We start from the raw sequence: 23048 nt of genomic DNA, 5'->3' as shown, positions 1-23048 counted from the left end.
GCTGAGGAGCTCACTGGAGGTTAATGCTGATTGTCAACAGACCTTGCAGCACTGGGAAAGTTGCAGAAGAACACGAATGTTGTGCCAGTTTTTACAAAGGATAAATAGGATGACCGAGGTAGTTCGAGGCCTGTCAGTCTGACCTCAATCCCGGACAAGTCAATGGAGCGGCTGATTTAAAAATCAGATCTGCAGAGTCTGGCTTCGGTGGTGGGCGATGGAGAGTGCACCTGTCCCACCTGCCTAACCTGTGCTGGCACATCCCTCCCTTTCCACCGCCCGGCCCGCAGTATGTGACAACAATGCCCCAGCAGCATGACCTCCCTCCAGCCTCATTTTCTGCCTTGATTCAGGGCCTGCCAGGCCAGCTCCGGGGTGGGGTCAGTGTGTGAGCACCCTGACTCGTTAGCCCTACGGGGGGCGGAGAAGCGCAAGAATATCACAGAATTGATGACAAACGGCCCCTGATCCTTTGTAATTCAAAGTAAAGTCCTCGCGGGGCTAAACGTCTGTTGGGTGCGGCGTGTTTCCCACACACTTGGAATATTCTGTCCAGGGTGAGCAGTGTTCCAAGGAGATCACCACCTGGGGACGGTGCCACCCTGTGCCAGGAGCAGCAGCTAACCTGGGTTGGTGCCTGTGAGTGGCTTGGACCCCAGCCCTACCCTTCCCCTGGCTGTGCCTACTCCAGCCCGTGTCACTGGAGGTCAGGGAGCCCAGGGCCCCCATTGCTCTGAGCATTGGGAAATTCCCAGCCCAATGCACCACGGGGAAGGAGCTCCAGACCCCACTCCCCGTCCAAGGACAGCCCCCCATGGGCAGAGGGCTCCAGCCTCCTCCCAGGACAGAGGGCTGCAGCTCCCCGCCCCCGCGGGAGGGATTCCCAGCCACGTGCATGGACGCAATGGAGACGACATTTCCCAGCGGTCCCCATGCGGCAGGTTGCCAGCCATGACTTTCTGGGGCAGTTTTCCCCCCAGCTCTTCAGCACCCAGGCTGGGGAGTGGGCCCAGGATGTGCACTCAGGGAGGGGGACTTTGATCAGGTAACATTGCGGTGGCCACAGGCTCAGAGATCTATTGGGAAATGGTTTTTCCTGCACCACCCTCAGCCAGCGAGGGGTGCCTGCTGGTTTTTACCAAGAAAAGGATCATAACTTTTCCCCTTGGGGCAGCTGTCTCCCCCCGTGCCCATTAGAGCTGGATTTTCACCCCCTCCCAATCACCAAGGAATCGAAGCTGAGCCCCACTTACCGGGGAAGCATTTACAGGGGTCTCTTTGACACTTATTTCTTTGCTAGGGAAACCAAAAAGTCCCAACGGCCAGTGACAAAATCGTTAAATTGGCAGCACTGCGAGCGTTTAGCAGTCCCACTTCCTCCTTCCTGGTTTTATTTATATGGCAACAGAACCTTTTACCCGATTTAAATTTCTTTTGTAAGGTCCAACGCTGCTTGGCTTCGGGCAGTTCTCAATGCATCAGCTGTCATTGGCAGAGGAGTTTCTGATGCCTTTGATCTCAACCCAGGGATGTCTCCAGCTGGCCAGTCCCACCACTGAGGAGACCCAGCCTCAGCTCTGAGCTTTTCCACTCTCCCTTCCTAGGAGCCAAGGTCCAGCTGAAAAAAAGAGTTTTTCCTTTGCACAAATTGACGAGCAGCAGCATCTCTGTGTCTCTTGGCCGAGCCGGGTATTAAATTCCGTGGGAGCTTTCTGCTCTGCAAAGGAACGAATGGCCAATCAGAGGGGTCAGGGCCACCTTCCGCTGTGACAAGAAGCAACGTGCTCCCCTCTGGATGCCGCTGCGAGCTCATGGCAGGCTGGGAAGGGAGGCTGGCGGAGTTCATTCCAGGGTGGGGAAAGAAAGGATCTGCCAGTATCCCGGTGCCCCAGGGAAGATCTGATCCCCCCCACACATTATTACACCACGGATGTGCTGGAGATATGACAGCAAAAGGGACTGTGTGAATTGTCACGGTGGGGAATGAACCGTCATCTATAGCAGTGGGGCTCGAACCAACCCTCGGAGTGCAACCCCCTCAATAAATTAAACACTTTTTAATACATTTAACACCAATATCAATGCTGGACGCAAAGCAGGGCTTGGTGGGGAGACTGACAGCTCACAACCCCCCATGTAATGACCTCGCGACACCCTGAGGGGTCCCGACCCCCAGTTTGAGAACCCCTGATCTACAGCGGCCTCCCCAACTCTGCCCCATCAGCCGTCCCCTCTGAGTCACTCTCTTCCTCACCCCCAGTCTCCCCCAGGCCTTTCAGATATCTGTGGCCTCTTTGTGGGGGTTCCCACACCCCGTTCCCTGGATCTGGTGTGGGGGCACAGGTCCACCCTCTCCTCTGGGCTCCAGCCCCCCAGACCCATTAACCAGCAAGCAGGGGCTGCTCAGACAGCCGCTCCCCACTCACCAGGCCCACCACTAAACCCCACCAACTTCCTCTTGGGCCTGTCCTCGCCCCCAGCCGCCCAGCTCAATTCCCCCAACGAACCCCTCCCCAGGTTCTCTCCAAAACGGCCTCTCCCACAACCCCCCCCCCCGACTTTATTCCCCACTGAACCCCTCACACCCCGGCTTTTGTTCCTCCTCAAGTCTGTCCCAGTGGCCAGGAGGGGAACTGCTGACAGGTCTCCAGGCTGGGGGTGGCTGGCCCTGTAGGGATCAGGGCTAAGGACCTTCTGGGAACAGTGTGGACCCGCCTCCTCTCATGTGACCCCGCCCCCATTCAACCTCTCTCACACAAACCCCGCCCCCTCCACCATGACCTCACCCCACATGCCCGTGCACAGACGGTCACACTGCAGGAGGGGGCATTTTTAAGAGCGCACCGTCCAGCCCCCACCAGCAGGACCTCATATGCACGGTGCCTAGGAGGTCACGGCGGAGGGGGCGGGGCCATGTGCTCCTGAAATAGCCCCGCCTCCCCAGTCGACACGGAGAAAACCAGGGCGGGTTTTGTGCCGGTCCGGCCCGGGGACAAACCTTGGGATACGAGACCGGCTGGCGAGGGGCTCCGCAGTCAGGACTCCCCCTCGGGGTGCTCCAGGCACCACTCGCAGGCGTTCTGGAACATGCGCAGCCAGGGCGAGACCTCCATGGTGCGGCGCCAGTCGGGCGGCATCCAGGCCCACTGCCAGGGCAGGACGCAGCGCTCAGGGTGGGGCATCATGGCCAGATGGCGCCCGTCGGGCGAGCAGAGCCCGGCGATGCCCAGCGGGGAGCCGTTGGGGTTCAGGGGGTACTCCTGGGTGGGCTGGCCCTGGTCATCCACGTAGCGCAGCGGGGCCAAGCCCCCCGATGTCACTGCAGCCAGCACCTCGGGTGAGCGGAACCGCATCCGACCTGGGGCAGGAGAAAAGAAGGGGGGAGATGGGCAGAGAGCCCCAGCGGGACACCCCCCACAACAGGCCCACCGCCTCCATACCCCGATGTTGCCTCGGGAGTGTGAAACCGCATGCGAGCTGGGGAGGGCGTGGGAGGGAGACAGATAAAGCCCCCCCGCACATTCTCTCACTGTCATGATGGCCAGCAGGGCAGGGAGTGGGGAGCCCAGTTGCTTGCCCTGTACAGCAACGGGGGTTCTCCCGGTTGTGCGGACCCCGACGTGCTCCACTTGAGCTGGGCAGGCCCTTCACGTGCTGAGACGGGGGGATTTTCCTTAGCTGTGGCCAGCGCCTGCGCCCTTCTCCTCCTGCACCGGACCGAGGCCCTGAGCACAGAGCTCTCCAGTTCCTTCTGCTTGGCAAACACCCTCTGGGGGAAGGACCCGCGGGGGCGGGGAAGGAGAGCGGGGGGGACACACTCAGGAATCGCCCTCTCCAAGAGCTCCAGCTACTGTACGAGCCAGGGAACCAGACTCCAAAAGAGACACACCCCGGAGCCGACCTGCCATGACCGTCCAGGGACGGGTCGAGCAGGCAGGACGCAGCCTGAGATTCACTGCAAGTCTCTACGAGGAGCTCGCTTCCCCTCTCCTACGTCTCGTTCTCTGCAGAGGGGACACTAAGGCTCGTCAGACATCCAGAGAGTGGAGCTCTCTGGTGGCACGTGGCTTGGCTAGAAGGTAGGTGTGCCAAAGCTGGAATATTTGGCAATCTTTTGGAAGCCACTGTGTGCCTCAGTTTCCCCTGTTTGCTGCTTGGTGACCCAGTGGGGTGGGAAAGGGCTGTTTGCTCTTGGGGCCGGCTGAGGAACATAGGTGGGGGTGTCACCGAGCTGTAGGAGCCTCAGCCCCTGTATCAATGGAGCATCTCAGAAGATGACGGCAAATACAATGGCCCGGACAGCGACACCAAGCTACCAACAACCCAGAGGGAGATGCACCCCTCCACCTCTCCTCGGGGAGGCTACACAGCATTTCCCCAGCCGGAGAACAAAGGACGGGACAGGCTGGGGGTGGGGAAATAAGAGTCGGGGGCTGGAAGGCGTCGGGGCTCTCAGCTGGAGCCAGACAGAGAGACAGACGGAGCTTGAGCCCAGGGGTTCACCACAGCCTGGCTGGGCTCTGGGCTAACCAGGATGGACGATGCTTTAACTTCAGCGCTCGATGCTGCCTGGAGGCCTGCAACCCCGCTGGCTCCTCGCTGACCCCTCTGCAATCGACTCAGGCCTTCTTGAGCTGAGGGCACCAGAACTGGATGCCAGGATCCCAGCAATGGTCGCACCAGAGTCCAATCCAGAGGCACCTCTCTCGAGGTGCCCCCCGTTTGCTGAAGGGGACCCCAATGCTCGGAAAGGAGCTTCTCTACCACTGACGGTTAAGCAGGAACAATTTACCCTCCCCCTCCCCCACCCCCACCACGTCGGCTGGAGGACCCGTCTCCGACCACGGGTGCTGCAAAGGAACCGGAGAGACGGTCGGGCCGGGCCGCACCGTGCTCCACGCTCTTGGGGAGCAGCTTGAGGGGGAGAAGGGGGCAGGTACGGCTCAGCGGAGCCTGCTGGGGAAAAGCCTTCCCGTCTCAGGCGCACGGACACCTCGAGAGCCACACACACAGGACCATGGCTCGACGGAGAGACGCACCCGACGGGGGGGGAGCCCAGGGCAAGGACCCCTCCCACCATATTAGGGAAGGACCCCCCAGCCACTCCTCTGGGGTAGGACGCAGAGGCTGGTTATACAGGGACCCCTCACCCAGCGCTGGGGTGGGGCGCGGAGCTGTGTATATGGGACGGAGCGAGCAGCCCCCCAGAGCTGTTACCTTCTCCGTGAGCCACCCAGATTCCCAGGGTGGAGCCAGCCATGCCCCGCAGCATCACCGCTGGGCTCTGCTCGACGGCCAGCGCCACGAAACGCGACTCGAACCGGCCCGAATCGTTGGGGGCCAGCAGCACCCCGGGACGGACGGCCCCACCTGCGGACAGACAGGCTGAGTGAGCCCTGCCCTAGACTCCCCCACCCAGACACCTCCCCAAACCCTCCAGCCCACCCACAGGCCCCAGCCCCACTCACCCGGGGGGTCGCTCGTGGGGCTCTCGCCCCCCACCCAGCCCAGCAGCGCCATCAGCTGGCAGCCGTTGCAGACACCCAGGCTGAACGTGTCCCTGCGCCGGTGAAAGGCCGCAAACTGGGCTCGCGCCCGGGGGTTGAAGGTCACCGAAGCTGCCCAGCCTGGGGACAAAAAGGCACACTGGGGGTCAATCACCTGGGGGGCATGGGGCGCGGGGCCTTTCCCTTCTAGGGGCCACTGGCTCCAACCTGGCCCCCGACGGGGACTGGCTGGCTCAGAGGGGTGGGGAACGGGGCTCGGAGCCTGTCCCTTCTAGGGGGTGCCAGCTTCCAGCTAGCCCCAGGGTGGGGACTCGCTGGCTCGGCGGGGGGTGACGGGAGTGGACTCGCTGGCTGGGCGGGGGGCGAGGGGGAGTGGACACGCTGGCTGGGCGGGGGGCGAGGGGGAGTGGACACGCTGGCCGGGTCGGGAGGCGAGGGGGAGTGGACACGCTGGCCGGGTCGGGAGGGGAGGGGGAGTGGACACGCTGGCCGGGTCGGGAGGGGAGGGGGGCGCTGGCCGGGTCGGGAGGCGAGGGGGGAGCTGGCCGGGTCGGGAGGCGAGGGGGGCGCTGGCCGGGTCGGGAGGCGAGGGGGGCGCTGGCCGGGTCGGGAGGCGAGGGGGGCGCTGGCCGGGTCGGGAGGCGAGGCGAGGGGGGCGCTGGCCGGGTCGGGAGGCGAGGCGAGGGGGGCGCTGGCCGGGTCGGGAGGCGAGGCGAGGGGGGCGCTGGCCGGGTCGGGAGGCGAGGCGAGGGGGGCGCTGGCCGGGTCGGGAGGCGAGGCGAGGGGGGCGCTGGCCGGGTCGGGAGGCGAGGCGAGGGGGGCGCTGGCCGGGTCGGGAAGCGAGGCGAGGGGGGCGCTGGCCGGGTCGGGAAGCGAGGGGGGCGCTGGCCGGGTCGGGAGGCGAGGCGAGGGGGGCGCTGGCCGGGTCGGGAGGCGAGGCGAGGGGGGCGCTGGCCGGGTCGGGAGGCGAGGCGAGGGGGGCGCTGGCCGGGCCGGGAGGCGAGGCGAGGGGGGCGCTGGCCGGGCCGGGAGGCGAGGCGAGGGGGGCGCTGGCCGGGCCGGGAGGCGAGGCGAGGGGGGCGCTGGCCGGGTCGGGAGGCGAGGGGGGCGCTGGCCGGGTCGGGAGGCGAGGGGGGCGCTGGCCGGGCCGGGAGGCGAGGGGGGCGCTGGCCGGGCCGGGAGGCGAGGGGGGCGCTGGCCGGGTCGGGAGGCGAGGGGGGCGCTGGCTGGCTCCCGGGCAGGGGTCTCACCTTTGGCAGACCCGAGGACGTCCGCGTAGCTGAAGCCCCCCACAAAGACCAGGCCCCGGAACGACTCCAGAGTCACCTGCCCTGTGTACAGGTCCTCCATGGTCACGTCCCAGGCCTGGGGAGAGAGGGGGGTGGGGCCGAGGGGTTAGAGTCGGCGGGGGGGGCAGGACGCCAGGGTTCGGAGTGGGGGTGGGGAGGTCTCACCTGGAACCCCGCCATGATGAAGGCTGCCACCATCTCGCGGTCCCCGTTGCTGCCCTCCTCGCGCAGGACGGCCACGCGCGGGCCCGGCTGGGCTGGGGGCAAAGGGGGGGGTGAGAGACCAGGGCCGGCTGGGCTCAGTGCACCCCCACTGGCAGAGACCCCCCTCCCGCCACGGGGACCTGGGGACACCCCCCACACACCCCTCCCTCCCTTCCAGAGAGCTCCTTTCTCCACAGCCATCTGGGGACACCCCCCCACACCCCTCCTCCCCCCAGTGAGCCCCCCCCCCGGGGCCCCGGCCCTCACCCATCTGGCACAGCAGTGGGGGCTCAATCTTGGGGTCGAAGGTCAGGGTGAAGCTGGGGCCCTGGCGCTGTGCCAGCCCCCTCTCCTCCTGCCCCACGCAGTGGGGTGACGCTTGCAGCCGCTCCAGCTGGACACTCGTGGCCTCCCAGAGGGCGCGCAGCTCACCCACGGGCCGCACCAGCTCCTCTCGCCCGTTCACCCGCAGCCGCACCTAGGGGGCACGCAGGGGGTGGGCCGGGGGGCTGCAGCACTGGGGCCCTCGCTCCAGACCCACAGCCCTGCTCGCCCAGCCCTGCCCCCCAGCTCTGCTGGGTGCCCCTCACTCCCGACCCGCAGCCCCAGCTAGCCCAGCCCTGGGCTCCCCCCAGCTCTGCCGGGTGCCCCTCACTCCCGACCCACAGCCCCTGCTAGCCCAGCCCTGGGCCCCCCCAGCTCTGCCGGGTGCCCCCCACTCCCGACCCACAGCCCTGCTAGCCCAGCCCTGGGCCCCCCCAGCTCTGCCGGGTGCCCCTCACTCCCGACCCGCAGCCCCTGCTAGCCCATCCCTGGGCTCCCCCCCAGCTCTGCCGGGTGCCCCTCACTCCCGACCCGCAGCCCCTGCTAGCCCAGGCCTGGGGCCCCCCAGCTCCGCCGGGTGCCCCTCACTCCCGACCCACAGCCCTGCTAGCCCAGCCCTGCCCCCCAGCTCTGCCGGGTGCCCCTCACTCCCGACCCGCAGCCCCTGCTAGCGCAGCCCTGGGCTCCCCAGCTCTGCCGGGTGCCCCTCACTCCTGACCCGCAGCCCTGCTAGCCCAGCCCTGGGCTCCCCCCATCTCTGCCGGGTGCCCCTCACTCCCGACCCGCAGCCCCTGCTAGCCCAGCCCTGGGCTCCCCCCAGCTCTGCAGTGCCCCCCAGTCCTGACCTGCAGCCCCCTGCTACCTGCCCTCTGCTCCCCCCAGCTCTCCGGTGCCCCGCACTCCCGACCCGCAGCCCCACTCACCATGGACTGGGGGCCCAGGGGTCCCGTGTGCCCGATGGGCAGGCATCGCACTCCAGCCTCCTCGTACCGTCTGCAGACGTCTCCTGCCACAGCGCTGGGCACCTCCAGCACCAGGCCCAGCTCCTCGGCAAACAGCACCTCCAGGGCTGGGGGGGAGGGGAGTCAGCTTGGGGGGGAAATGGGGGATCGGGGGGGGCGGGGGGGCTCGTGTGAGGTGGTCGGTGAGGTTGGCCTTGTGGGGGAGGGGTCCAGGCTCTCCCCACTGGGCTACGGGAGGGCTCAGGACAGAGGGTTGGGGAGGGGTTATGGGACAGGATCCCCCGTTCCCCGCCGGGCTGTGGGGTTCAGGGCGGGGATTTGGGGAGGGGGTTTGTGGTGGGGTTTTCCATTCACCGCTGGGCTCTGGGGCTCGGGACAGGGGTTCGGGGCGAAGTCCCCCATTTACCCCAGGTTGTGGGGTTCGGGGCAGGGCCCCCCACTCACCACTGGCCCCCGGTGCCAGCAGCTCGGCCTGCAGCCCACAGTTCCCGGCGAAGGCCATCTCCAGCAGGCAGGTCACCAGCCCCCCGTCACTCACGTCATGCCCTGCGCTCACCACCGACTCTGGGGGGACAGCACTGGGTGGGACAGCTCCCCCCCAGCACCCCAGCTCCCCCCAGCCCCAGGGGCACCCAGGCCAGCTTCCCTCCACCCCCCAGCCCCGCCCCTCAGACCCTGGGGGTGCCCACCTCAGCTCCCCCCCAGCCCCAGGGGCACCCAGGCCAGCTTCACTCCACCCCCCAGCCCCGCCCCTCAGACCCTGGGGGTGCCCACATCAGCTCCCCCCCAGCCCCAGGGGCACCCAGGCCAGCTTCACTCCACCCCCCAGCCCCGCCCCTCAGACCCTGGGGGTGCCCACATCAGCTCCCCCCAGCCCCGAGGGGCACCCAGGCCAGCTTCACTCCACTCCTGGGGGTGCCCACATCCAGCTCCCCCCCAGCCCCAGGGGCACCCAGGCCAGCTTCACTCCACCCCCCAGCCCCGCCCCTCAGACCCTGGGGGTGCCCACATCAGCTCCGCCCCAGCCCCAGGGGCACCCAGGCCAGCTTCACTCCACTCCTGGGGGTGCCCACATCCAGCTCCTCCCCCAGCCCCAGGGGCACCCTCCAGGCCTGGGGAGGCCACCTGGCCAGCCCCCCTCACACCTCCCCCAGAGCAGGGCTCACCCCCCCCAGCAGGGACGGACAGACGGACGGACACACCTTGCAGCAATTGCTGGGTGACGCGGAAGCAGGCTGCCAGGCTGTCCGGGTTCTCCAGGTCTGGGCAGCGATCCCCCAGCTGGGCGTAGCACTGCGCCAGGGCACTGCCCCCCAGCCGGTGCCGCTCGGGGCACAGCTCCACGTACAGTAGGGCCCCTGCAGGGCAAGAGAGATGGGGTCAGAGCCAGACACCAGGGTCCCCGAGCCAGCCAGTCCCTGGCCTGTGGCACATCAGAGCCAGCGCCCCCGAGAGGGGAAAGGCCCCATGCCCCACCCCTCTGAGCCAGCCAGTCCGTGCCCTGGGGCCACATGGGAGCTGGTGCCCCCTAAAAGGGAAAGAGCCTGTGCCCCATTCCCCACTCCCCTGAGCCAACCAGCCCCCGCCCCTCACCTTTGCCATCGGGGCACTTGAGGTCAGGTGTGACGGTGGCCGTGATGTCCGGACACACGGCGTAGGCGGAGACGACCAAGGTCCCTGTGGGGAGATGGGATGGGGTCAGTGGGGAGTCCAGCTAGCCTAGGGGGGTGGGGAAGCGGGGAAAAGAGCCAGTCTGGGGGGCCAGGATAGCGGACTCCCGGGGGCCAGAAAGCCAGGGCACCTGCAGGGGATGAATTGGGGACCCTTTACGGGGTGGACAGGGGAGTGAGGACTGGCTGCAGTGGGGGCAGAGGGGGCATGGGGCAGTAGCTTTGGGGATGGACATGGGGCGGCCCTGGTGCGCACACCCCTCTAACAGAGGAGGTTTGTGGGAGATGAGCCATCTGGTGGTGTGCCTCAGTTTCCCTATGGACAGATGCCCGGCCTGCTGAGCGTGGAGAGGTTACGTAGCTGGCATGGGACGAGGGAGGGTGGAGGCCTGTCAGAGGGGGACCCGGGGACTCATGGGGGCTGGAGACAGCGGAGCGAGGGGGCCCACAGAATCTGGGATGGGGGGCTGCTGGGGCAGGGTGAAGGGGCAGAGCCCACCCCCCACACTCACCGGGCGCCATGACGATGTCCGTGCCCACGCGGGCCGCCATGCTGAGCGAGTCCTTGCCCCCGTCCACGGCCACCCCCAGCTGGGCCATGACGGCGCACATGGCCCCACAGGCGTCCACCAGCGCCGCGCCCTCGCCCCCCTGCTTGGCCGCCCACATCCAGTTCCCGCTGCACTTCACGTCCTGGGGGGAGAGGGGGGTCAGCCACGGGGCCCCGGCCAGCCCCATGCCTCCTGCACTGCCCCATAGCCCCCCCACACCGCCCCCACGTCCAGTTCCCGCTGCACTTCACGTCCTGGGGGGAGAGGGGGGTCAGCCACGGGGCCCCGGCCAGCCCCATGCCTCCTGCACTGCCCCATAGCCCCCCCACACCGCCCCACAGCCCCCACGTCCAGTTCCCGCTGCACTTCACGTCCTGGGGGGAGAGGGGGGGTCAGCCACGGGGCCCCGGCCAGCCCCATGCCTCCTGCACTGCCCCATAGCCCCCCCACACCGCCCCACAGCCCCCACGTCCATTCCCCGCTGCACTTCACGTCCTGGGGGGAGAGGGGGGTCAGCCACGGGGCCCCGGCCAGCCCCATGCCTCCTGCACTGCCCCATAGCCCCCCCACACCGCCCCACAGCCCCCACGTCCAGTTCCCGCTGCACTTCACGTCCTGGGGGGAGAGGGGGGTCAGCCACGGGGCCCCGGCCAGCCCCATGCCTCCTGCACTGCCCCATAGCCCCCCCACACCGCCCCACAGCCCCCACGTCCAGTTCCCGCTGCACTTCACGTCCTGGGGGGAGAGGGGGGTCAGCCACGGGGCCCCGGCCAGCCCCATGCCTCCTGCACTGCCCCATAGCCCCCCCACACCGCCCCACAGCCCCCACGTCCAGTTCCCGCTGCACTTCACGTCCTAGGGGGAGAGGGGGGTCAGCCACGGGGCCCCAGCCAGCCCCATGCCTCCTGCACTGCCCCATAGTCCCCCCACTGCACCACAGCCCCCCCAGTTCCTGCTGCACTTCACGTCCCAGAGGGGAAGGGGGGAGAGAATCAGCCACATGAGCCCACAACCCCATACCCCCCGCCCCCAGCCAGGTCCAGTTGCACTTCATATCCTGGGAAGAAAGCGGGGTGAGACACGGGACCCCCATACAGCCCCAATCTCCCCCCCACACACACAGCCCCATGGGCCCCCTGCACCTCCAATACCCATTGCACTTCACATCCGGAGGGAGCGGGGGTCAAGAGGAGGAGGATTAGCCATAGGGGGAAAATGTCAGACACAGACAAGCCCTTCCCCACTCAGCCCCCCCCCAGCCTGTCCCCTCCCCAAGCAGACCCCCCCCAGCACCCCAAACTCCCCTCCCCAAGCAGACCCCCCATGGCTCACAGGGCGACTCACCCGCAGGTCGGTGACGCGGGCAAAGACCAGGTTGGTGAGCGCCTCCCCCACGGCCAGCCGGGCCCCCGCGCCCGGGTCGATCAGCCCCTTGAGTGGCTGCTCCCCGAGGGCCGTGGCTGCCCCCACCGTCTCAAAGGGGGACAGAGCCACCACGGCAACGTCGGCCAAGGGGGTGTGCAGGGGACCCACGCACTGCTGCTGGGCCACCAGCCCCGTCACCGACCGGTCCACCTGCCACAGGGACACACGGCTCAGGGTGGCAGTACCCCTCTGTGGTGAGGTGGGGGAGCAGAGAGCTGGGGCTAGGGGTCAGGGGGCATTACCCCCTACAGGACAACGACAGAGACGTGGGGTCAGGGGGTGCAGGACACTTTCCCCTCCGGGAGGGCAGACACACAGGATCAGGAGGTGTGGGGATATGGCACTCAGGGGGCAGAGATACAGTGCCAGGGGGCATGAGGCACTCACCCTCTGGCATGGGAGGGCAGAGACAGGGTGTGATGTTATTGACATAATCTGTAACCGTATAGATCACTGTTGCAACCACTGTTCTATATGGACAGCAAATATTGTCCAGAGATTGTCGTGTAAGGTGTCTACAGGAAGGCGATGGCTGGCTGGTCAGGATTATGCTGTCTATACGTAGGGATCATTTTTGTAGTTGAAGTTATGAATATTGGCTCTTACTGTCTGTAGTTCAAACTTGTGCTGTGCTTCTGGGGGACACCCCAGACAGTTTGGGGTCAGCTCGGCCTAGCCTGCTGGACGGCCCATTAAGGACCATCAGCTATACGAGTGACCCATTGAGAGAAGGCAGACACACCTGGGGACTCAGCCAGGCAGGCAGGGACCTGCCTATGGACCGACCCCTGAGGTGTTTCCAGGCCATGGGCTGGACAGCTTGTCTTTGGGACAAAGAAAGACAGACCACACGGCAAGAGACTATGAAGAGCTGCTGCAGCTCCCCCATCTGGTCTTCAATCCTGCTTCCGACCTCTGGAGGACCCCTCCCGGCTGGGGATGTTCTGCAGAGACGGGATTTGAACCTGCAGCTTATTCCATCCCTGCTACAAGCCTGAACCAAGAACTTGGCCATGACTGGATGGAATTGAGTCCATGTAACCAATTCTGGCTCTCATCTCTATCTTTTTCCTTTTATGAATGAACCTTTAGATTTTAGATTCTAAAGGATTGGCCACAGCGTGATTTGTGGGTAAGATCTGATTTGTAGATTGACCGGGGTCTGGGGCTTGGTCCTCTGGGATCGAGGGAACCTTTGTTCTTTTACTGGGGTATTGGTTTTCATAACCATTCGTCCCCATAATGAGGGGCACTGGTGGGGATACTGGGAAACTGGAGTGTCTAAGGGAATTGCTTGTGTGACTTGTGGTCAGCCGGTGGGGTAAAACCAAAGTCCTCTCTGGCTGGCTGGTTGTCTTTGCCTTGGTGTGCCCAGAAACCCCAGCCTGGGGCTGTAACTGCCCAGCTAAGCCATTTGCCCTGAATTGGCCCTCTCGGTTGGGTCCCGCCAGAACCAGCATCGTTACACAGGGTTGGGGGCACTACCCTCTGAATCGTCACGAGCTCACTTGGGCCACACGGTACCTTGTTGGTCAGGTAGCGTTTGCTGGCCACGGCCGGCAGCCGCAGGACCCGCTCCAGGGCGTCCCCCACACTCAGCCCAGGGGGCAGGCACAGGCGGTGGAGGGCTGGGCTGCTGTGGGACAAGACAAATTCCTGGAGAAAAGATGGGACATTCATGAGTTAATCCAGCAGGGGACGCTGTGGGGAGCACCATCTGTCTGGGGAGCTCCCCGCTACTCCAGCCCTGGCCTCTCCCAGATGGGGTGCCGTGGGGGGGCAGTCTGGGGGGATCTGTGGGTGCGACCCCAGGGCCCCCCCCGTACCTTTTGTGGCATCTTGCCCAGCACCCACTCCAGCTGCAGGTCGACCGGCGTCTTCTTCCCACTGGGCTTCACTGGCGCCACGTCCGTCACCGGGGCCTCCAGGTCGTCCACCAGCACAATCTGAGGGGGGGTAACCCATGGGGGGGTGTCAGTGACGAGTCACAGCCCCCCCAATCTATGCCCCGGTGCGCTGGGGTGTGGAGGGCCAGGGGGCCCAGCGGTTAGCACCCCACCCTCCAGCCCCGCAGAGATGCCTGCTTCCTGCCCCTGGGCTGGGCGTTTGGGCTTTGCCCAAGGGGCTGGAATGAGAGGCTGGGGCGGGGCCGGGGCAGCTGCCTGGCCAAGGGTTCTCCAACCGGAGGGGACACCCTGGGGAAGGCAGCCCGCCCCACTGCCAGCCCCCTCTTAACCCAACCAGCCCATGCCCACCCCGCCCTCTCCGGTGTCGGCACCCCCTTCTTCTCACCTCCAGGCCCCATCTCTGCTACCAGGGTCCCCATCCCAGCCTTTGTGCTACACCCCCCTTTCCTCTCCACAGAGCCCCCCAGTGCCCCTCCCCAGTCCCAGCCAACCCCACCCCCGGCACCGCTCCAGAGACCCAGCCCCGCACGCCTAGAGACCCATCCTCACCCCCACGGCCCTGGCTCAAACCCCGCATGTACAAATCCCCCAATGACCCAGGGCCCCACCATCAGTCCCCACCCACTGAGCCCTGCTGCCCTGTCTCCCCATGTGAGCCACTCCCCACGTATGAGCCCTACCACCCTACCCCTGCAGTCCGAGCACCTCCCCCCCACGAACCCCATCAGGCCTAGCCACCCGTGCCCTGCTGCCCCACCTCCAGTACCCCGTGTCCCCGGGGCTAAGAGTCCTGGCCCCAACCCCCTCCCACCAGTGCCAGTCCAGGCCCTGCTTCCCCCCACACTCCTGGACTCAGGCCTGGCCCCCCCCTTCCCCACCCCAGGCCGCCGCCCCTCCCCCAGACCCAAGTCCTGGCCCCGGGCCCCATGGAGTGGGGAGTATTACCCTGGGAAGGGTGCATGGGAGTTTTACGAGCTTACTGTCTTCTGCTAACCCGGGGCGTGCCTCCGTGTCCCTGGGGTGCTGCACCAACACGAGATGGGGACGGGAAAGAAGTGGGGGACTCCCCTGAGGGACCACACCGGACGGCCAGCAGGTAAAGGCTGGCGGCTGCCCTTCGTAACCTGAGCCCAGGTGACCTCTTCTGCCCGGGGAACTGGACAGAGGCTGGCGGAGGGGCCGCAGGGGTGGCTGGGTGAGGCAGCAGGAAGGGGAGTGAGGTTAGGTGGTGGGAGGCCCAGAACCCAGGTCTGTACCGACAAGCTCTGGCTTGGGCTGTGATCCTGTCGGCTAATAAACCTTCTGTGTTCCTGGCTGGCTGAGAGGCAGGGTGAAGGGCAGGAAGTGGGGGGTGCAGGGGCCTGACTGCCCCACACTCCGTGACACTCCCACGCGCCAGTCCCCCCGCAGCTGCCTGTCCCTAGGCTCAAGCCATCATCACATGCAGCTCCCGGCTGCCCGTCCCTCGGCCCGGTGCCCCCAGTCGCCCCGCCAGCCACAGCCCCGGCCCGGCTCCCCCACACCGGCGCCCGTACCCGTCCGTCCCCGGCGATGGTGCCCACGACGTTCACGGGGCAGCGTTCGCGCTGGCCCAGGCGTTGCAGCAGCGCGGCATCAGTGGGGCGCAGCAGGAGGGCGTTGGACTCCTGGTACTCGGCCCCCCAGATCTCCAGCACGCTCAGCGTGGGGTCACCCAGCTGGGAGGTACATGGGTGTCAGGGAGGGGGGAGGGGAGGAGGTTGGGGGCCTGGCGCAGGGTCCCACACACCCAGAAGAGGCCAGAGGGGGAGGGATGTGGGGGGTCCCACATACTCAGGAGTGATGGACAGGGGTGGGGTCAGGGGCTGAGAGCAGCCCTATGGTGAGGCCGGGGGCTGGGGGGAAATCAGGGGTCCCACACACCCTGGAGCCGCCAGCTGGGGGCCGGGAGCATCCCTGCTTGGCAGCCCCACACCACAGCACTGCTGGGGGCAGGGTTGCAGCCAGCCCCATGGGGGTGAGTCGAATATTGAACTGAATATTGGGGATGGGGGGGCTACGGCTGGGCCCAGCCTCAGAGAGGGGAGACTCCTGGTACATTGCGGGGGGTTGTAGCCTCACCCCTACTATGGAGTGGGGGAGCCATGGGGTCATGCCCAGCTACCCTGAAGCTGGGACAGGCCCACACACCTGGGAGTGGCTGGTATGACGGGGCAGGCTGGGAGGGGAGGGGGTCCCCACACACCTGGGAGCAGTTGGCGTGGGGGGCAGAGGGGTAGGGGGTCCCCACACACCTGGAAACGGCTGGCGTAGATCACAGCCCCGGCTGGGTCACTCAGCTCCTTCAGCACGTTCCCTGGAGGGCGAGACAGGAAGAGTCACCCACTGCTGGGGCACTGGGCCCCCCCACTACGCCCCACCCAGGCACTGATCCCCCACCCCACCACCCTGGAACCACTGCCCCCCCCCGGCTCTGCCCCCCCTCACCGTTGCCCCCAGCCCCCTGGTCGTGGAGGCTGCAGATGGGGTTGGCCTTCCCTGTCTCCACACAGCCCCGCAGCACCCGGTTCATCTTCTGCTCCATCTCGGGGTCCCCCCGCTGCACCGCCCCGAAATCCAGGTCGCTGGCGTTGTCACCCTGCACCTGACGGGAGATGGGGGGGGGGGGAGTCACCTGACACAAATCTTCTGATACAGCCTTGTGACGAAGAGGGACTGTTCTTAATGTTTCCTCTGAATAGTGTGGGGGTGCCTCAGTTTCCCCTAGGCAGTTCTTAAGTCTCTAGGGGGTGGGGTAAGGGTGTATGATGGTTGCAGAGCCCTAGAGGGCAGGTGTGTGCAGGAGTCTGGACACAGAGAATGGCCGACACCCTGTTTCCTGGCCACTGATGGCCTGGGCCCTTCCCCCCTGCAAGGTGAGAGCTAAAGGGTTGGAGAACAAAGGAATCCGGTGACCTCCTGGCCGGGGACAGGGACAAAGCCCAGAGGAGGAGGGGCTGGGGGGAGTTTCAGTTGGGGGCTGGCTGGAGACATGGAGTGAAGGGCAGACGGGGTTGTCTGGCTCACTGGCCCCCAAAATGGCCCCAGCTGAGGGGTCCCGGTCTCTGCACCTACAAGCTCTGTGTTAGACCATGTCCCTGTCGTCTAATAAACCTCTGTTTTCCTGGCTGGCTGAGAGTCCCGTCTGACTGCGGAGTTGGGGGGCAGGACCCTCTGGCTCCCCCAGGACCCCGCCTGAGCGGACTCGCTGGGGGGAAGCGCAGGGAGGGGCAGAGGAGGCTGAAGGCTCCGAGGTCAGACCCAGGAAGGTGGAGCCGGGGGAGCTGTGTGTCCTGCAGACAGGCTGCTCACAGAAAGGCGACTCCCCCAGAGTCCTGCCTGGCTTCATGGGGAGCAGCTCCAGAGCATCGCCCAGGGACTCTGGGACAAGCCTCAACCCCCCAAGCCTAATCCTCCCAGCAGCACCCCCAAATCCAGCTCGCCGGTATTGTCCCCCTGCTTCTGGGGGGGACAGGGCTCAATCGAACACAGCACCAATGCCCCTGCTCTCAGGCTGGGGAGAGCACGTGGGGGCACTGCCCAGGCAGCGCTGGGCACAGAGGACTGTGGGCCTCGTTGGGAAGCGAGTTGGGGGCATCCTGGGGGTCACATAGGGATAGGAGGCCGGGGAGGCCCCACTACAGACATGGTGGGTGAGGGCTGCATGGGCCCCACTGTTGGAGGGGGTATGTGGCAGGGTGGGGGTAACACAAGGCCAGAGCTGAGGGGGGCAGGCCCCACTGTGGGAGGGGGCCAAGTAGGCTGCACTGTGGCTTGTGGGGGGGTGACAAGGGGGCAGGGCTGTATGGGGGCAGTGGGCGGGTGTCCCTGGGGGGTAAAATAGGGGGAGTCATGTCAGGGATGTAAGTCGAGCAGTATGGGCAGTGGGTGGGGGTGGGGTTCTACTGACCCTCCATCCCCCCAGCGCCCATAGGGAAACCCCCCGTCCCTGCCCCCCAGGTCACCTCCTCACTCACCTGGATGGAGGAGGCTGAACTCCCCCCAACTCCGATCCGGTACACAGGGCCCCCCACTTTGACCACCAGCATCCCTGGAGGGAGAGCGAACAGTAAGACCCCACAAAACCCACCCCAGCCCCATGGCAAGGCGCTGCCTCTCCCTCACCCCCCTTCGCAAAGAGGGGGAAGCCCTGGGGCCAGATGGCTGCTCCCAGTCAACATGGGGTCTGAGTAGGGTGACCAGACAGCAAGTGTGAAAAATTGGGACGGGGGTGAGGGGTAATAGGAGCCTATATAAGAAAAAGCCCCCCAAAATCAGGACGGTCCCTACAAAATCGGGACATCTGGTCACCCTAGATCTGGGGGAGGCAGGGCAGGGAGGTTCTTAGGCTGTGGGGGAACTGCACGATGTGGGGGGGAAGGGGCAGAGGGGGTTTGCTAGGGAGTGGCACGGAGTGGGGGCATACTCACCAGGCTCGGGGGGCTCCTTGTGCACGTGAATGTCCTCCATGGCGCCGATCCCCCCGCTGAACATGATGGGCTTGATCCATTCGCGCCGCTGCCCGTTGGGGAGCCGCTGGCCGAAGGAACGGGCGAACCCTGCCCGAGATTGGCGGGGGTTAGAGCAGAGACACCCCCCCCAGCCTCTCCCCACTGGGCACCACAGCCCTTTACTGCTTGGCATTTCTCCTGCTCAGGTTGTTATATCCCCCCCACCAGAGCAAGACGCATCCCCTTCCTCCGCTGCCCAGTGTTCCCCAAGGCCGCCCTAGAGCCGGATGCGTCCCCCCTGCCAGGCGCTCCCCAACCCCACCCCAGAGCCAGGCACATCCTCCCTGCCAGGCGCTCCCCAAGCCCGCCGCGTCCCCAACCATCGAAGGACAGACTAGAACCCACAGCCTCCTGGCCGCCCCAGAAGGGCGGGCGAGGGCCAGGCAGGTGCCCCTTCTGAGGGGGGAGCAACAGGGCAGCTGATGGGGTGACTCTCGGGAGCAGGCCCCTGTGAAGATTCAGCTCAGCCCCCACCCGCCAGGATGGGTCCCCCCAACCCCCAGAATGGCCCCTCCAACACTCACCAGCCAGGACAGGTTCCCCAAACTTATTGCCGTAGTCAGAGGCGCCATCGCTGGCCCTGAGGGCCACCTGCAGGGGCTGGGCGTAGTTCTTGGGGTAGGGCAATGCCGGGTCCTCCCAGGGCAGAGGGTAGCCTGGGGGCAGGGAGAGACGGTCAGGGGGTGCCAGCCTGGATGCCGGGCTCCCCAACCCCAAGGGGCGCAAAAGGCAGCCGGACGGCTCAGTTGGCGGCAGGAAAGACGTCTTCTGAACCCAGGCGAAGCCGGGGAGTGGACGAGCCGCAGCGCCCTGGGACCAGGACCAGAGCAGGGAGCCCAGCAGGCAGTGCCCCGCGGGGACGGCGGGAGGGGAGACGGAGGGGGTGGAGAGTAACCCGGGAAGACCCTGCCTCGCAACCGCAGGGTTAGAAGGAGATTGATGGGGGGGGGTGAATCCTTTTGAGTCAGCAAACAGACCCCCCCGCAAGCCAGGAGACCCTGGGGTGGGTGCAGGGAGCGTGGAAAGCCAGGCCCTGTGGCAGAGCCATGCAGGTCCCGGGCACGCTCCGGTCACAGCCCTTGGGGAGCAGGCCTGGCACAGGGGTGGGCGGCTATGGCTAGGCACGCAGGCGGGGCGGGGGGGGGGTGTCTCGTTCTCTGGGGTGTGAAGATGAGGTCAAGGGAGGTCCAAGGGTGGGAAGTGGAGGGTCCTGTGGCTCATGGCCAGGTGGAGGAGGGGCTCACGGTTTGGGGGAAGAGTGTCCTGGGGCCTGGTCCCAGGGGCAGGAGGGCTGTGACGAAGTGGGCCTGTTCTTAATGTTTCCTCCGAATATTGTGGGGGTGCCTCAGTTTCCCCTATGCAGTTCTTAAGTATCTAGGGGGTGGGGTAAGGGTGTATGATCATTGCAGAGCCCTAGAGGGCCGGTGTGTGCAGGAGTCTGGACACAGAGAATGGCCGACACCCTGTTTCCTGGCAACTGATGGCCTGGGCCCTTCCCCCCTGCGAGGTGAGAGCTAAAGGGTTGGAGAACAAAGGAATCAGGTGACCACCTGGCCCGGGAAAGGAACAAAGCCCAGAGGAGGAGGGGCTGGAGGGAGTGTCAGTTTGGGGCTGGCTGGGACATGGAGTGAAGTGCAGACGTGGTTGTCTGGCTCACTGCCCCCCAGAATGGACCCAGCTGAGGGGTCCCGTTCTCTGCACCTGCAAGCTCTCTTTTAGACCATGTTCCTGTCGTCTAATAAACCTTCTGTTTTACTGGCTGGCTGAGAGTCACGTCTGACTGCGAAGTTGGGGTGCAGGACCCTCTGGCTTCCCCAGGAGCCCTGCCTGAGCGGACTCGCTGGGGGGAAGCACACGGTGGGGCAGAGGATGCTGAATGCTCCGAGGTCAGACCCAGGAAGGTGTGAGCTGTGTGTCCTGAAGACAGGCTGCTCACAGAAAGGCGACTACCCCAGAGTCCTGACTGGCTTCATGGGGAGCAGTTCCAGAGCATCGCCCGGGGACTCCGTGACAACTGGTGGCAGCGGTGGGATGTACTGCACCCCGTGGATGGCGCTTCCTGCAGTAAGTGACTGGGGAGCAGTAACACGAAGGGGGATTGCCGAGGACCAGGCCTGCTGAAGGCTCGGAGAGGAGCGGTTTCGGGGGGCGGTTAACCCCTGGGAGTGTGTGACCAGCGAGAAGGACTGTGCAGTAACAGGGTTCCCCTGGGGATTGCAGCGAGCGGTCCCAGGGGCGGAGGAGTCTGCAGCTCGACCCTGGCAAAGAGGTGGTGACCTCGAGAAGGGCTGGCACACTAGGGGTTCTCCCTGGAAACCGTGGGGAGCTGAGAACACACGGGCCTGTGAGTCCACAACACCTTGGGAGGAGCAGAGTGATGGCCTGTCCCCGTCTCCTTAAGAAGGACATTGTAACCCTGTGCAGAAAGAGAGGGTTGAGTGTTGGAAAGTTCACCAAAGCAGAGTTAATCGCGCAGCTGGAGGAGGATGACCGCTCTAAGGAACAGATTCCTGACCCCCAATGGGGCTATAGCAGGATCTGGGAGCAGCTGGAGTGGGAGCCAGGCATCCCCAAGACTCCTGTCCCCGACCAGACGGGGGTCTTCCATCCGGGGATCGGAGATGGACGGGATTGGCGCTGAGTCCGAGGGAGCAAGAGGACTGTGGGAGACAGCGAGAGCCCGAGAAAGAGCTGCAGAAGCAGCAGCAGCATGAACTGGCGGTGGGGGAGCGGAGAGGCCTAGGGGACCCCCCAGGGGTGAGTGGGGATAGACCCCGGGGGGCCAGTTCCGCAGGGAACCTCGAGACTAAATTGCTGCCCCTGGTTAAGGAGGGGGGGATGTGGATGCCCACCTCACTGCCTTTGAGCAGGCTGGCGATTTGAACCAAGGGGACCCTGCGGAAAAGCCCCGGTGTCTAGCTCCCTTGCTGGGTCCCAAGGCCACAGACTCCATCAGCCAGATGGGTGGGGAGGTGGACACGCTCCCACTCCTGACCCCAACCTATATGTCTGTGTGGAGTTTCCTGGGGCCAGGCCCCTCGGACCCCCAGTGGGAGCGGAAGGTGATGGTCAATGGGGAGACATTCCTGGGGTGGCAAGATCCTGGGACAGAGAGAACTGGTGTCAGGCCCTGGGTGGTGCAGCCTCAGATGCTGAGGGGCTGTGTGAGCTGGGTGAGGGTCCCAGGGACAAAGCCCCTCGCCTTCCCTATGGTCCAGATCCCTGTGCAGACCCAGGAGGGGTGGGGCTGGCTGGTCGTTGGGGTGCCCCAGGACACCAGCTGCGAGACCCTGTTGTGGGGTGACTGTGTCTCTTTGGGACAGGATCCAGGCCCTGTTCCTGTAACTGCCGAGGGTTTGAATTTGAATCCAGGGAACCAATCGGCGGAGAGGGAAATGGTCAGTGAAAATGCAGATGACCTGGCTGGCAGCAGGGAGGAGCGGCTAGGCTCAGGATACCTGCCTGCCTGTAACCAGACCCCTGGGGCTGGGTGAGACAGAGAGATGCTCCCTGCCCCCTTGCACACCAGAGAGGGGGCTCAGGCTGGCTCTGATGCATTGAGGAAAGCAGTGGCCTGCCCCCACTGGGACAGCAAGGGCAGCGCTGAGCACAGTGGGAGCTGAGACCCCAGCTGAGTGGGGGGAGACACAGGCAGGGCACGGGATCTGTGGGGAGTGGCAAGGTGCTTGGTAAGGAAAGTTTGGATGAGCCTAGGCAGCCTTGTGATCTGATGGCTGTGTCCAGTCAGCAGGGTGGGAAGGCGAGGAGAGTGGAAGATGAGAGTCCCTGGACCTTACCTGTTAGCTGGGTGGAGAATTGGGACAGTGAAGGAAATGGGTCTCTGTCTGTCAGGGGTATTGACTTGCCTATGGAGGGAGCTACCCTGATCTCCAAGCAGTTGTCTGTGACCAGCCTTGTGTGCTGGGACAAAGGGAATGAGATCCCAACCTGTGTGTCTGGTAAAGGAGAAAGTGTGTCCGGCTCTTCTTTGTCTGTGGAGCAGACAGAAGGGGCCTTTCAGCCTGTGATGGTTGAGGGTCGTGCAGTTGTCTCAGAGCTGGTTCTGGATTCAGCTAAAGCCCAGGAAGGGAAGGGTCCTAAGTTTCTGTCTGCTCGGGAGAATGGCCCTGTAACTAGGTCGCATCCAGTTAGGGTCTATGTAAAATCCCAGAGACCAGACAATTCTGGTGCTTGTATTTTGCCTGTTGCTAGTGTGTTGTTGGAAAGGGTGGAGCAACTCTGTCTAATCAGGGTGAGATCCTAGCCAGGGCACAAGGAGAGCATGAAGGTGTGTGATTGTGTTACCTACTGAGGGTGTGGAAACCTGTAGCAAGAAGGAAAAGATTCCTGAACTTGTGTGTGGCAAAGGGAAGGAGAACGCTTCTAACCTTTTATCTAGGAAGTCTGTAAGTTTGCCTCAAAGGGGATTGTGTAGGAATCCGCCTGATGGGCCAGAGGTGATTCTGGATGTAAGGGAGACCCAGAAAGAGTCTGTTGTTGCTCAGGAAAGTGTTCCCCTAGAGCAAGCCCTAGGTAAAGAGGGTAAGAGCAGAATTTCTGGGAGGGGTGAATTGTTGCATAGAGAAGCCCTAGGGAAAGGAATCCTCATGGAGTCTTTGCAAGCAGTTTACTGCAACTGAAGGGTGTGAAAATGATTTAATCAAGAAAGTTTCAGTTCCT

General features: G+C 65.0%; 1 protein-coding gene across 1 annotated transcript in view; it reads right to left on the bottom strand.

The window, feature by feature from the left end:
* Window positions 1-2554: 2554 nt before the first annotated feature.
* LOC140904154 (phosphoribosylformylglycinamidine synthase-like) overlaps window positions 2555-23048 on the bottom strand; it is a 56136-nt gene continuing 35642 nt past the window's right edge. The window contains exons 11-30 of the mRNA XM_073326466.1: window positions 18893-19024; window positions 18288-18416; window positions 17835-17908; window positions 16306-16462; window positions 16113-16174; window positions 15375-15536; window positions 13759-13878; window positions 13457-13588; window positions 11852-12082; window positions 10469-10649; window positions 9880-9963; window positions 9489-9644; window positions 8731-8850; window positions 8248-8393; window positions 7268-7478; window positions 6962-7053; window positions 6758-6872; window positions 5469-5627; window positions 5218-5370; window positions 2555-3358 (exon numbers count right to left, since the gene is read on the bottom strand). Of these exons, the coding sequence (XP_073182567.1) occupies window positions 3036-3358; window positions 5218-5370; window positions 5469-5627; window positions 6758-6872; window positions 6962-7053; window positions 7268-7478; window positions 8248-8393; window positions 8731-8850; window positions 9489-9644; window positions 9880-9963; window positions 10469-10649; window positions 11852-12082; window positions 13457-13588; window positions 13759-13878; window positions 15375-15536; window positions 16113-16174; window positions 16306-16462; window positions 17835-17908; window positions 18288-18416; window positions 18893-19024 (2939 nt within the window). The 3' untranslated portion in view covers window positions 2555-3035. The remainder of the gene's footprint in view (window positions 3359-5217; window positions 5371-5468; window positions 5628-6757; window positions 6873-6961; window positions 7054-7267; window positions 7479-8247; window positions 8394-8730; window positions 8851-9488; window positions 9645-9879; window positions 9964-10468; window positions 10650-11851; window positions 12083-13456; window positions 13589-13758; window positions 13879-15374; window positions 15537-16112; window positions 16175-16305; window positions 16463-17834; window positions 17909-18287; window positions 18417-18892; window positions 19025-23048) is intronic.

The sequence above is a fragment of the Lepidochelys kempii genome, chromosome 28 (genome assembly GCF_965140265.1).
Source record: "Lepidochelys kempii isolate rLepKem1 chromosome 28, rLepKem1.hap2, whole genome shotgun sequence".
Taxonomy (NCBI): domain Eukaryota; kingdom Metazoa; phylum Chordata; order Testudines; family Cheloniidae; genus Lepidochelys; species Lepidochelys kempii.
This window is presented reverse-complemented; position numbering and strand designations above follow the sequence as displayed.